We start from the raw sequence: 12,448 nt of genomic DNA on the forward strand, positions 1-12,448 counted from the left end.
TTTTATTGTTTTCTTCCCCAATTTAAACCCTAATTTCACAATTCTATTAATAATCTGAAATGCCTAATTAAGAGACATTCATTATATATATTTTTAAAAACTGATGCATTTTCAAAGGTGTATTTTTCTTACACACATCATTGTCCCAAAATATTAATTTCCAAAGCATTTTTGCTGGCTGAAAATAAACCTACTTAAAACTTGATGTAAAATTAGCAAAAAATGGATATGCTAATAGTACTTTTCCAAGCAATATGATGCAAACTTAGCCCAAAGAAAAATTCAGTATTATAGGTCTGGCCCATTGACAAACTAGCATTTGAAAGGAAGGAAAAAAACTACACATGAGCTTTTTTTGACATAAACATCCTTAATGATCGCACATCTTCGTCCTTATATGCTCAAATCTGTCAAAATAAACTACCGAAAAACTCAGATAAAATATATTATCGGAAGCTTGCTTCCAATAAAATGCCGCATTTTAAATGCCACATTTTATGGAGTATGGAAGATTAATCACCAACATCCTTTTGCTTCAACTTCTTAGACTAAACAATGTATTCCTTTTATTCTTTTTCTGAAGTCTTTCTTGAAGCTTTAATTATCATCTCAAGAGATTTCTCCACACAACACTTCATTTTTTGCTTGTCAATGAAATCTTTCTCAGCACCAAATGCAATTCTTAACTTTCCCATATAACTCATGATTGTTACCGTGAGACTCTGCAATTTCACAATAACAAAAAACCAAAATATATGATAAAAAAACCTCAAAAATAAACCTTTTTGATTAAAAATGTGCAAATAAATCATTTAGTTGCTAAAGTTCACTAGGGATCAGACAATTTGATGTAAAATATACAATTAAAATTTCAACGTGATATTTTTAAAGTGAAAATCCTCGATCAAGTTAATCTTTCAAAAAATATCGGCAACACAATAACCAAATTGAAGATTTCAATTTTAGAAATCATTTTAGCATTTAGTTTATTTCTATGACCAAATTGTGTGACCTATACGACTTCATAGACGAAATTAGTGATTAACAAAAAAAAAATGGAATTTCTTAAGAAGCATATTAAAAAAAATTAATAATATTAAACATAAATTTGAAGATTTCAAATGTTGTTATACTAAGGGGGTGTTTGTTTCACTTCTTAAAATAATATTCCCAGGATACTGAGGCTGGAAATAAATAAACCCACGTTTGGTATATTGGAACAAAAAAAAAAGCCTTGGAATAAAAAGTACCCAGGAACCTCAAACTACCCACTTTCTCCCCACCTTCTTCTCCAATTTATTCCCATGAGATGAGGGCTGGAAAATTTTGTTCCCAGGAACCATGAACCCATGTTCTACTATGAAAACCCATTTTTACCCTTTGATTTACCCGCTCAATCTTCCCTCCAAAACAATTTCCACGTTGAAACAATTGCTTTATATTCTACTAAATTGTTTGTTCATCACCAACTTTTCCAATTTTTTCCTGGTTCTGGGTTTCTCCTTGTTGTTCCAGGTAATATGACCTACTTCTTTTAAACTCTTTCAATTTTTCCACTCTCAGATTTGTATGTTGTTGTTTGCTACTTTTTTTTCGATAATTTGCTACTTTTTCCACTCTGACGTTGATTTTTTTTTTTTAATATAAATTAGTGTGGGAGTATGGTGAAAGAAGCAAGGAGTGGAATAAGGGAAATATGGTTTTAGTTGATTATTGATATATTTTTCTTGGAACAGAGATGACTATCATTTGTTTGTTTGAATTTTTTTTATGAGATAAAGATACCAATAAATTACACAATTTTAGGCTAGAAAAAAGCAAAAAATCAAACAAATTTTAGACATTGATACAAACAGATTTTGAAAATAAGGTGATAATCACGAATAGATTTTGTAGATCCCCAAGGTAATATGGTTGGTTTCATTGTATATACAGCAGGGGGTATTTTGATAATTTTAATATTCATTCCCAGGAATATACATCCAAAACCAAACATAGTTTAGTTATTCCTTGAAATTTTTTAACAAAAAATGTCCAGGAATAAAGTTACTAACCAAACACTTTTTTCCCTATTTTCCTGGGAATAAGGTTCCCACTTTCATATTCCAGAGAAAGATAAACCTGGGAATCAATTGTGTATCCATGAAACAAACGCCCCCTAAATGTTATAAAAAATGATAATCACTCTTCTCTTCTCTGTGTTTTTTTTTTTTTGACAAATTCTCTTCTCTGTGTTGTTCAAACATATAAAATACATTATAAAAAAATTCATATAGAATATATCCTATTAGAAAATATCTTTCGATGCATGCAATGTCTAGGATGAATGGTAAAAAAATGTTTATGTCTATTAAAATTGATTTGGAGAAGGCTTACGACCGTCTCAATTGGAATTTTATTGAAAATTGTCTTTCTGAATGTAAGTTTCCTCCTAAGGTTATTAACATCATTAAACATTGTATTAATTCTCCCTCATATAAAATTCTTTGGAATGGTGAAAAAACTGATACTTTTATCCCTTCTCGAGGCATTAGACAAGGGGACCCTCTATCTCCTTACCTTTTTGTTATATGTATGGACCGTTTGTCTCACATTATTGCTGATCAGGTAGAGGCTAAGTATTGGAAACCGATGCGAGCAGGTAAATCTGGCCCTCAAATTTCACACCTCCTTTTTGCTGATGATCTTCTTCTTTTTGCAGAGGCTTCTATTGAACAGGCACATTGTGTGATGCATTGTCTAGAGCTTTTTTGTAAAGCATCTGGCCAAAAGATTAATAATAAAAAAACTCAAGTTTTCTTCTCCAAGAATGTGGATCAACAACTTAGGGAGGATATTTTGCATCATACAGGATTTGCTCAGGCTACTACAGTGGATACCTATTTGGGAGCTAGTATTGCACCTGGGAGGACTTCACGGGGAAAATTTCGTCATATTATTGATAAGATTCAAAACAGACTAAGTGGATGGAAACAACAATGTCTGAGTTTTGCTGGTAGACTCACTCTATCTAAATCTGTTCTCAGCTCCATCCCTTACTATCATATGCAATATGCTAGAATTCCTAAGACTCTGTGTGATGAGATGGAGAAAATACAAAGAAGCTTTTTATGGGGGGATACTGATCAACGTCGCAAGCCACATCTGATTAATTGGGAAGTTTGTTGCCTTCCAAAAAAGAATGGTGGTCTAGGCATCAAGAGCCCCCATCAAATGAACGAGGCGTTCCTTATGAAAATGCTCTGGAACTTGATCACTAATCCCAATGATTTGTGGTGTAGAGTCCTCTATAGCAAGTATGGTAGGAATAAAGACCTCCGATTCAGCATAAATTCTCAACCTTATGATTCCCCTCTTTGGAAAGCCTTAACAGATATTTGGGATAAATTCCAAGAAAATATGGTTTGGAAATTAGGCGATGGCAATACAATCAACTTTTGGTTGGACAAGTGGATTCCAGATGGTACCTCGCTTATTAATTCTAGCAGCCAAACTATCATTGACACTACTCTAAATGTGCGTGATATTCTGAATCCGGAAGGGGACTGGAACCAAAGCTACTTGAATGAAAATTTGACAACTAGCATGACCTACCAGATTTTAGCCATTCCACCCCCTAATGAGTTGGATGGTCGAGATATGATAGGGTGGGGAGGAACGAACACGAAGCACTTCACGATTCAAAGTGCTTAACAACATACAGCGTGGTCATATTCACTCTATAGAGGGGGAGTGGCAGGCCATCTGGGCTTGGAGAGGACCTCATAGAATACAAACTTTTATGTGGATGGCAGCGCATGAACGTATCCTCACAAATTACCGTAGGAGCAGATGGGGTATTGGTATTTCTCCTTTATGCAATATTTGTGGAGCAGCAGACGAGACAGTCATCCATGTGCTACGAGATTGCATTAGTGCAACACAGGTATGGCTTAGATTAGTGCCTTCTAATCAGAGTTCTAATTTTTTTTCTTTATCTTGCAGGGATTGGATATTCAAAAATATAACCAACAATTTCCATGGAACTCATGACCTAAATTGGACTTCGACTTTCATGGTAGCATGCTGGAACCTGTGGAACTGGAGAAACAAAGAAATTTTTGAAGAAGGTTTTCAACGTCCAACTGACCCTACCTATGTTATTCTCAAGATGGCAACAGAGACTGACAACTGTCTCCACAATATGTGGAGTGATAATCAACATGAAACTACGTTCATTGGATGGAGAAGCCCTAGGGAAGGGTGGGTGAAACTCAATTGTGATGGATCTCATAACGATAGACTGGAACTTGCTGGTTGTGGTGGTTTGTTGAGGAACTCAGATGGCACTTGGCTAAAGGGTTACTCACGAAAACTAGGAAATTGTGATGCTCTCCATGCGGAAATGTGGGGCATGTACCTGGGACTAGACCTTGCTCGTAGAGAGGGGATCATGCATCTTCATGTTGAAAGTGACTCTAAAGTCTTGATTGATATGGTGACAAAGAAAAGCAACTTTAAAGGAAACATACCCACTTTGGTCAGTCGTATCAGACAACTCTTGGAATTAAATTGGCAAGTTCATTTGTCACACATTTGGCGCGAAGGAAACAGAAGCGCCGATTGGCTTGCTAATTTCAGTTACTCTCTAAGTTCTTTTGATGTTCATTTTATCGAGTCTCCCCCTAGGGAGCTTCAGAGAATTCTTTTTTACGACATATCTGGGGCTTGCATGCCTAGGAATGTTCGTTTAACTATGTAGTTTCATTTCCTTTGGGCGTTAGCCCTCTACTATACCAAAAGAAAATATCTTTCGATGAAATTAAAGGAGATTATGAACAATAGAGAAAGAGAATGACATTTAGCAAACAAAATGAATAGCATGTACCAAACAAAATTAAATTACAAGCAAACACATACCTCTGGTGGACCAACGACCATAAAGTATAAACCTTTAACAGGATGATTTACCAAAGACATTTGTTCCACTGGTCCAATGATGTTTGAGATTGTTGTACTTGAATTTCTTAAAGTACTGTGTACATATCTAGCTGCAGCCTGAAAAAACAATTTATTACACCAATTAAAAAATTCAGAGTTTCATACTTGTATTTTTCATTTACATGTTTATTTAATTAGTTTTTTTTTTATAAAAAAAAAAATAGTTTTTTTTTTTGAAAAAAAAAAACCTCATTTATTGAAGTTCTAGAGACCACAAAAAGGTTCAAATAAAATATGAAATTAAATATAAAGACTCGAAATCCAGCTCACAAATTGTCTAATTTGAGAGATATTCTCTCCGGTCTCATATATAAATAAATTTTTAGTTTGTAGGTTCATTCAATTAGTAATGTATTTGGTTAATAATTAATATTAAAGATCAACTATATTAATTATTGAATAAATCTAAAAAGTGAAAATTTGCTTATATATAAAATCAGAGGGAGTGTTAATCTCACTGCCCACTAACATGAGGCTCATTTGAAGCCGAATTCTTATTCTGTATGGACTGATCCAATACAGAAAATCACGTCGAAAGAATTCAAATCTAAGACTTTAAAATAAGCACACTCGAAAATCTCAAATTACTTACTTGAAATTCTTCTTAATTAGACATAATAAAAAATAATAATGACATTTAATTAAAGCTAACAACCAACCTCAGGACCTCTAATTGCTTTCACCATATTTAAGAGCATGCCAGTAAGAGGTGTAACCAAAGAATTTTTCTTCCTGCTAATCTCTTTATGAGCTTCCCAAATAAACTCTAATGGATTGTCAAATTTAGGATCATTAAGCTCTGGAATTGTGACATGCAAAAATGCAAATTGATTCCCCCAAGCAGCACCACTATTGTTCTTGCTAACCATTTCCTTAACTGATTTATAACCTTTGATGCTTCTTGTATTAAGCAACACCAATGCTGTTGAGTTAGCTTTTCTTGATTCTTGATTAATTTCTAGCATGTATAATCGAATTCCATAGAAAATTAAGCCAGCAATCACATCATTTATGCTCTGTAAAAAAAATGGTGACAAATATTAATCAAGATAATGTGTGGATGAGAAATTAATTTATAAAAATGAACATTGTTACCGGTACTGTCACAAAATATAAGCAAAATTCATATTTTTAGGTTTATTGAATAATTATTGTATTTGGATAAATCAGATTCATTAATTATGTAATTAAACTAAAAGTTTTACTTGTATTTTGAAGAATAATTAATATTTTTTCCTCACGTTTTTTTTCTTTTTACTCTCCAACTACTTTACCTATATTTCTATCTATGATTTGACAGTGTCATAAATTAATGAATGCAGGGGTAGATGTAAAACAGAGAGTGTGACAAAAAAAACTAGGCAACTAGGTACTTTTATGTATGGGTGAAAAAAACTAGGCATAAAATTTATATGCACAGTCTTTAACAATTTTTCATCTATTTTAAACTCTCAAATTCTTACACTACTAATCAAATAAAATAAAAAAGTTACTGCAATTTCTTTTGAAAAAAAATATTCAAAATTTCACTAAATGTTTAATGAGCTCATGAAAAAGAAAAACAGTTTAAGACCATTTTTTTTTTAATATTTTAAGTTGAAAAATTTGATTGTCTCAAAAAAAAATTGAGGGACAAAAATTACACACGATCCGAAATAGATAACTTCAAGTTGAAAAAAAAAACAAAATCTAATTTGAGATATTTCACCTACCACACCAAGTTTTGTTTTCACTTCTTTGATATGCTCCATAGTGAAAGAAACATTTGAGATAGTAATTTGTCGAAGCTTGACATCATCGGCACGCGACCTAATCGGAGTTAGATCGTCTTCAATCATACTACTTTTAACAATACTCCATCCAAAATCCAACATAGACCGAAGCGTCGAGGATAAAATAGAAGGAAATCTTTTGATAATTGCTTTGGTATTAAAAATTGACTTAGGTCTTTGACTTGATGGAAGTGTAAATGGAAGTGAAGGATTATCAGCTCTTTCTAAACATGAAAGAAGTGCTCCCATTAGAGAGTAACCATCACCAAGTGCATGATGAAGTTTGAACACTAAAGTACCAGCTGCATTTGTTGTTGGATATCTAATTATGTGAATTTCCCAAAGTGGTCTATCTTGTGGTAAATATTCCATTGCTATTTTGGACATATATTCATCAAGACATTCATCATAGTATGAGTTTGTTGATTTGTCACTAGGAAATTCAGGAACTTTGATGTGTTCCTCCAAATTAACATCAACTTTCTTCCATATTTTCTCTCCACTGAATTGGTCCCTAATCTATTCAATCAAACATCACATCATTAGTTGTGTGCACATTCAAAGGAATAGTCCATTTGACCATGAAAGCAAATACTTCTTTAAAAAACTAAAGATAAAGAAATATAAAAAAAAAAAATAAATGTAAACTATAGGTAGGATTTGATTTGCATGTACCAATGATGTAAATCTATTTAGACATGTCATGTATTATATATATTAATGATTATATTTTATAATCTAATATAAAAAAAATTGTGTGATTTAATTGAATGCATACAAATCTAAAAGAGTACGATACTTTTGATAATGAAATTTAAACTATTTTTTAAGGCAAATACATGACAACTAAGATGTTTAAACTATTTTGATGGAAATGAATCTAATGTAGTCACTTTTTGTGAAGTCAAACTGCAATTAACAGTTTTCAATCGTTTGATTTGATCAACATCAGGTCACTAAATTTTAATGCAATTTCAGTTTTTTATAAATATTCTGACTTTAAAATTTAGGTCATCTGATTAAAATCAAACGATTGTGATTACTCCGAATGTATGCAGTCACACGTATTGAGTATTGAGTACGTGCACCCAATCCACATCCCTATTTTGACACTCCAAAGATGTGACCTATCACTCTAAAAATATTATTAATAATATAAACAGCGAATCTCAAAACAGAAATGAATGAGCTTCTTTTTCTCCTTTGATAATGAAATGGTTTATCTTCTAGTCTAGACTAAAATTCTCACACAATATCCATTACCCACATAAAAAATATAATTTAAGAAAAACACAAATAATATGTACGAAAACGACTCCTAAAAAAATGTATTTCATCTGTCCCAAAATATAAGAGAAAATTGGTCAAAGAAAATTGATATATTTAGTTAAAAATATGGACTAGATACAAGGACGGATCCAGAAATTTATAAAACGGGGGACCGAAAAATGTAATACTTCCTCAGTCTTTAATTTTTTTTGTCTTTTAAACTTTGAGCACACATGTTAAAAAAATTACATTATAAGGTTAGAACTTTTTTTACCCTTAATTCATTTGACGCGTACTTTTAATTTTTATAAGTATACAAATTAAAGGAAAAGTTCTTAGTTAGATTGTTTGAGAGAACTTGAACTTAATTCATGTGTGTAAGACAATTTTTAGTTAATTTTTACTTACTTTTTGACTGAACTTCAAATTACTAGAATCTCAAAATAGTTAACAACCAAAAATCAATTAAACTAAAATATATTATTGATTAGGGAAACCAAAAAAGGAAATTTTTAAATTGAAAATAATACTTTTTAGACTTTCGAGGCGTTGACTGCACAAAGTTCAATGTCATATTACTATATTTGCTTCTTAAACAGTGCCCCGGGGGCACTATTTAGCATTTTCCTATTGATTATTATACACACAAAGTTGGACACATTTAATTTAATTTAATTCTATCACTAAACAGAACAATTGCAAGCTTGGAATCATGGTTGTATATTATTAGTAGTATTATATATCATTATCATTATGAAGTATATGATAACAAGAGGGAGGGAGGGGCCCAAGTCCCTGCTTGCCCCTCTGTAAATCCGTCCCTGACTAGATAAATAAACTTTCTTTGACCAATTTTCCCTTATATTTTGGGACGAAGCGGTAGCTTTCATTCATATATTCTCTCTCATTTCCCATTGTACGACTCAATAAAAAAAAAGCATACATGAATGAAACAACATAACCATTTCATATCATCAGATAATTTCTAATTATAGTTTTTGTTTTGGTCAAACTAGGTTCCTATATATAATTGTTTTTAGAGAAAATTCTTATACTAGTTGAGAAGCTCTTTTTGGTGAGTATTATCACATAAAGATATGAGGTCATGCCACCTATAAAAAATTATATTCTTGTATATACTTAAAAATACTTTTTCACAATAAAGTAGTAAGATAGATGAATGAACCCACAAGTCTCATGTTGCCGTTTATTTTGTTATTTCTTTTTAAAAAATATTATATTTGAAGTAACTTTTTTTAACAGATTTTAGTGGAATCTTACACTCCAAATCACATTTTTTTTTCTATCTATAAGACTTGAACTTAAGACCATAAATGGGTTACAAACTTACAATTTTAAAACTAAAATAAGTTAAATTCTAAAACTAATGTGACACAATAAATGCTCAAAATACACACATTTCCACATGAACATATGTAACACTAATATATTTTCATGGGCATGCTAACATGTGCCGCACATGTTCAAGATACATTTTTCATGGGCATGCTAACTAACATATGCCGTGCATGTTCAAGATACTTTAAATAGGAATTACTTATTGGATAAAACAATTTGTTACTTCTAAAAATATAAAATATACAAATTTTAATAAAAACTTATTGTCTATGTAAATTAATAAGTGTTTTAAGAGCACATGTTAACTTTTTCATATTTTCATGAGAATAGATCTTCAAAGAAAAATATTACTCCAAAGTTATCTATTAACAAAAATAAATAAAAGAAAAACAGTGTACTATATACATAAACAATATTGAGATATAGAATGAGAAAGAAAAATACATATTTTGAAAAAATAAAAAATGTGAGTGTTATACTAATCAGCCCTATTCGGCGTGGTATACCAAAATAATTTCACATTATTTGAAAATTGAGAATAAAGATAGTTTTTAAATAACACTCACATTTCTTAATCAAACAAAGTGTCTTCTACAAAAAGACAGATACATAAGGGCTCATCACAGGCCCAAAACAGATAATACCTCAAAAGTGCAATGTTACAGACTGAAGTCGGAACATGTACCTAATAAACATGATTACTATATATGGAAAAAAATAAAAATAATAACAATAATAAAAAAAGATTACCATGATGGAGGAGAAACGTGTGTTGATGGGAAGGAAGACATCTTGAAGCAATGAAAGGGTTTGGCATTCATCAAGAGAAATTTCAAATTCTAAAACACCTAAAATGTATATACAAAGAGCAGAGCTATTCAAATATTGTCCTGTGGGACTAACTGGCTCTGTAATTTCTTCTTCAAAACCTTCCATTTTTTTTCCACTATTTAACTATAAAAAATTAAATATTACTACTAAGTTAGTTGAATGGTAGAATATGAATTTTGTGTTGCACTTGAAATTTGAGTTGTTGGGTTGGGTTGGTGTAGATATATACAATGGAAAGCAAGAGAGAGAGGTGAAAAGTATTGCTGGCATTAATTAATGTAACTTTAGGTTGTTTGCCCTTATTTAATGGTCACACAGCTAGCACCTTGGCGGTTTCTTAATACTAGTATAGTACTTTCACTAGTGCAGTGAAATTGCACATTTGTTGGTAGCTATAGCAATCAATTTGTATACTTTTTCTTAACAAAGCATTCAATATATAGGGTAACTCTATGTGCACAAATTTATATATATATATATGGGGGCTGCTAACTTAGACCCAGTTGGGTCTAAGTTAGCAAGGTGCACCTTTTGAGTTGGACAAAAATACCCATTCTTTTAATTTTTGAAAGAATAGAGTAACAGGGGCATTTCTGTAATTTTCAGCAATTTTGCCAACCATATACACGCGCCCCACCTTTTTAAACCATTAATAGACGCGGATCCAGTGTCGCGCGCGTACCGAAGGACCATGGTTACAGACCGTTGATTTCCATCAGACAGCCAAGATCTGATCTCATCAAGACTGTCTGATCAATCAGACAGCCCAGATCATCCAGATCCATCATATTCAAGCGCCTGCGTCACACTGGATTAAAACCTGGAGAGAGAAAAATTTGCTTTTTAAAAGTAGGACACGTGTCACACAATGGTTGGCTGGGCGTGATTTTTGTTCATTTAATACTTTGAACTCAATTATTTCGTTGTAAATTAATTTTTTATTTTTTTATTTTTATACCAAAATTCATAATTTTTTTTTGTCTACAAATAGAGACTTGGTTCGTTTGATTTGGACACCGAAAAAAAAACGCAATTTTTCACTACCTTAATCTCATTTTTTGTCTACTAAATACGTTACTTGTGTGTTGTAATTTAACACGCACCACTCAACCAACTCACTGAAACCATTATACCAGGAAAATAGTAGATAATATTCTGGAACTTTTGGTATATTTTATGAAATTTTTGGAGACCTGAAACTATTTTTAGTTAATTAAATGAGATAAAACGGTAATTAAAAACTAATGTTTGCTTCTGAAACCATTTTACTGGTAGAATGGTTGCACATAGTTGTATTCTGAAACCATTTTACTGGTAGAATGGTTTCAATGAGTAATTTATTAATTGTGTTTGCTTCTGAAACCATTTATTCGGTACAATGGTTTCAGAGAGTTGTAATCTGAAACCATTTTGCTGGTAGAATGGTTTCAGTAAGTTGATTATTAGTTATTTGCTTCTGAAACCATTTAGCTTGTAGAATGGTTTCACATAGTTGTATTCTGAAACCATTTTACTGGTAGAATGGTTTCAGTGAGTAATTTATTAATTGTGTTTGCTTCTGAAACCATTTATCTGGTACAATGGTTTCAGAGAGTTGTAATCTGAAACCATTTTGCTGGTAGAATGGTTTCAGTAAGTTGATTATTAGTTATTTGCTTCTGAAACCATTTAGCTTGTAGAATGGTTTCAGAAATTTGTACTCTGAAACCATTTTCCTGGTAGAATGGTTTCAGTGAGTTGATGTAAGGTAGTGAAAAATGAGATTAAGGTAGTGAAAAATTGGGTTTTTTTTTCGGTGTCCAAATCAAACGAACCAAGTCTCTATTTGTAGAGAAAAAAAAATTATGAATTTTGGTATAAAAAATAAAAAATTAATTTACGACGAAATAATCGAGTTTAAAGTATTAAATGGAAAAAAATTAACGCAGCCAATAATGGTTTATGCGTTTTTATTGAATACCGTTAATCTTGATCTATCTCAAAAGCATATCAAACGATTTTAGATTTTTATACAATTCAACATGGATGATCTATACGATATAAGCTTTCAATCCAACGATGGATTTTGTAAAATTTGTATTCGTTAAAGTGTTATTAAGCGGTGTAACATTACTCAAATGTTACACCGGTGTAATTTGATCCCTCCCCTATATATATATATATATATATATATATATATATATATATTATATACACCTAATGTGTATTTGATTACGATAAGTTATATATTACATACT

At 31.6% G+C, this 12,448-nt stretch overlaps 1 protein-coding gene across 1 annotated transcript; it reads right to left on the reverse strand.

The window, feature by feature from the left end:
- Positions 1-140: 140 nt before the first annotated feature.
- On the reverse strand, positions 141-10,485 carry LOC123910933 (wax ester synthase/diacylglycerol acyltransferase 4-like). Its single transcript, XM_045962226.1, has 5 exons — positions 10,131-10,485; positions 6,693-7,271; positions 5,640-5,996; positions 4,900-5,037; positions 141-722 (listed from the first exon to the last, which is right to left on the reverse strand). Exons 1-5 carry the CDS (start codon positions 10,314-10,316, stop codon positions 567-569), a joined length of 1,416 nt encoding a protein of 471 aa, XP_045818182.1. The 5' UTR covers positions 10,317-10,485; the 3' UTR covers positions 141-566.
- Between the last annotated feature and the right edge of the window lie 1,963 nt (positions 10,486-12,448).

The sequence above is a fragment of the Trifolium pratense genome, linkage group LG2 (assembly GCF_020283565.1).
Source record: "Trifolium pratense cultivar HEN17-A07 linkage group LG2, ARS_RC_1.1, whole genome shotgun sequence".
In the NCBI taxonomy this organism is placed as follows: domain Eukaryota; kingdom Viridiplantae; phylum Streptophyta; class Magnoliopsida; order Fabales; family Fabaceae; genus Trifolium; species Trifolium pratense.

Coding starts and splice junctions, on each gene's coding strand:
- LOC123910933 (XM_045962226.1), bottom strand. CDS start 10,316: ATGGAAGGTTTTGAAGAAGAAATTACAGAGCCAGTTAGTCCCACAGGA. Junction 5,997..6,692: donor TGAAAACAAAACTTGGTGTG/GTAGGTGAAATA, acceptor TTTTTTTTACAG/AGCATAAATGATGTGATTGC. Junction 5,038..5,639: donor AAGCAATTAGAGGTCCTGAG/GTTGGTTGTTAG, acceptor TTGTTTTTTCAG/GCTGCAGCTAGATATGTACA.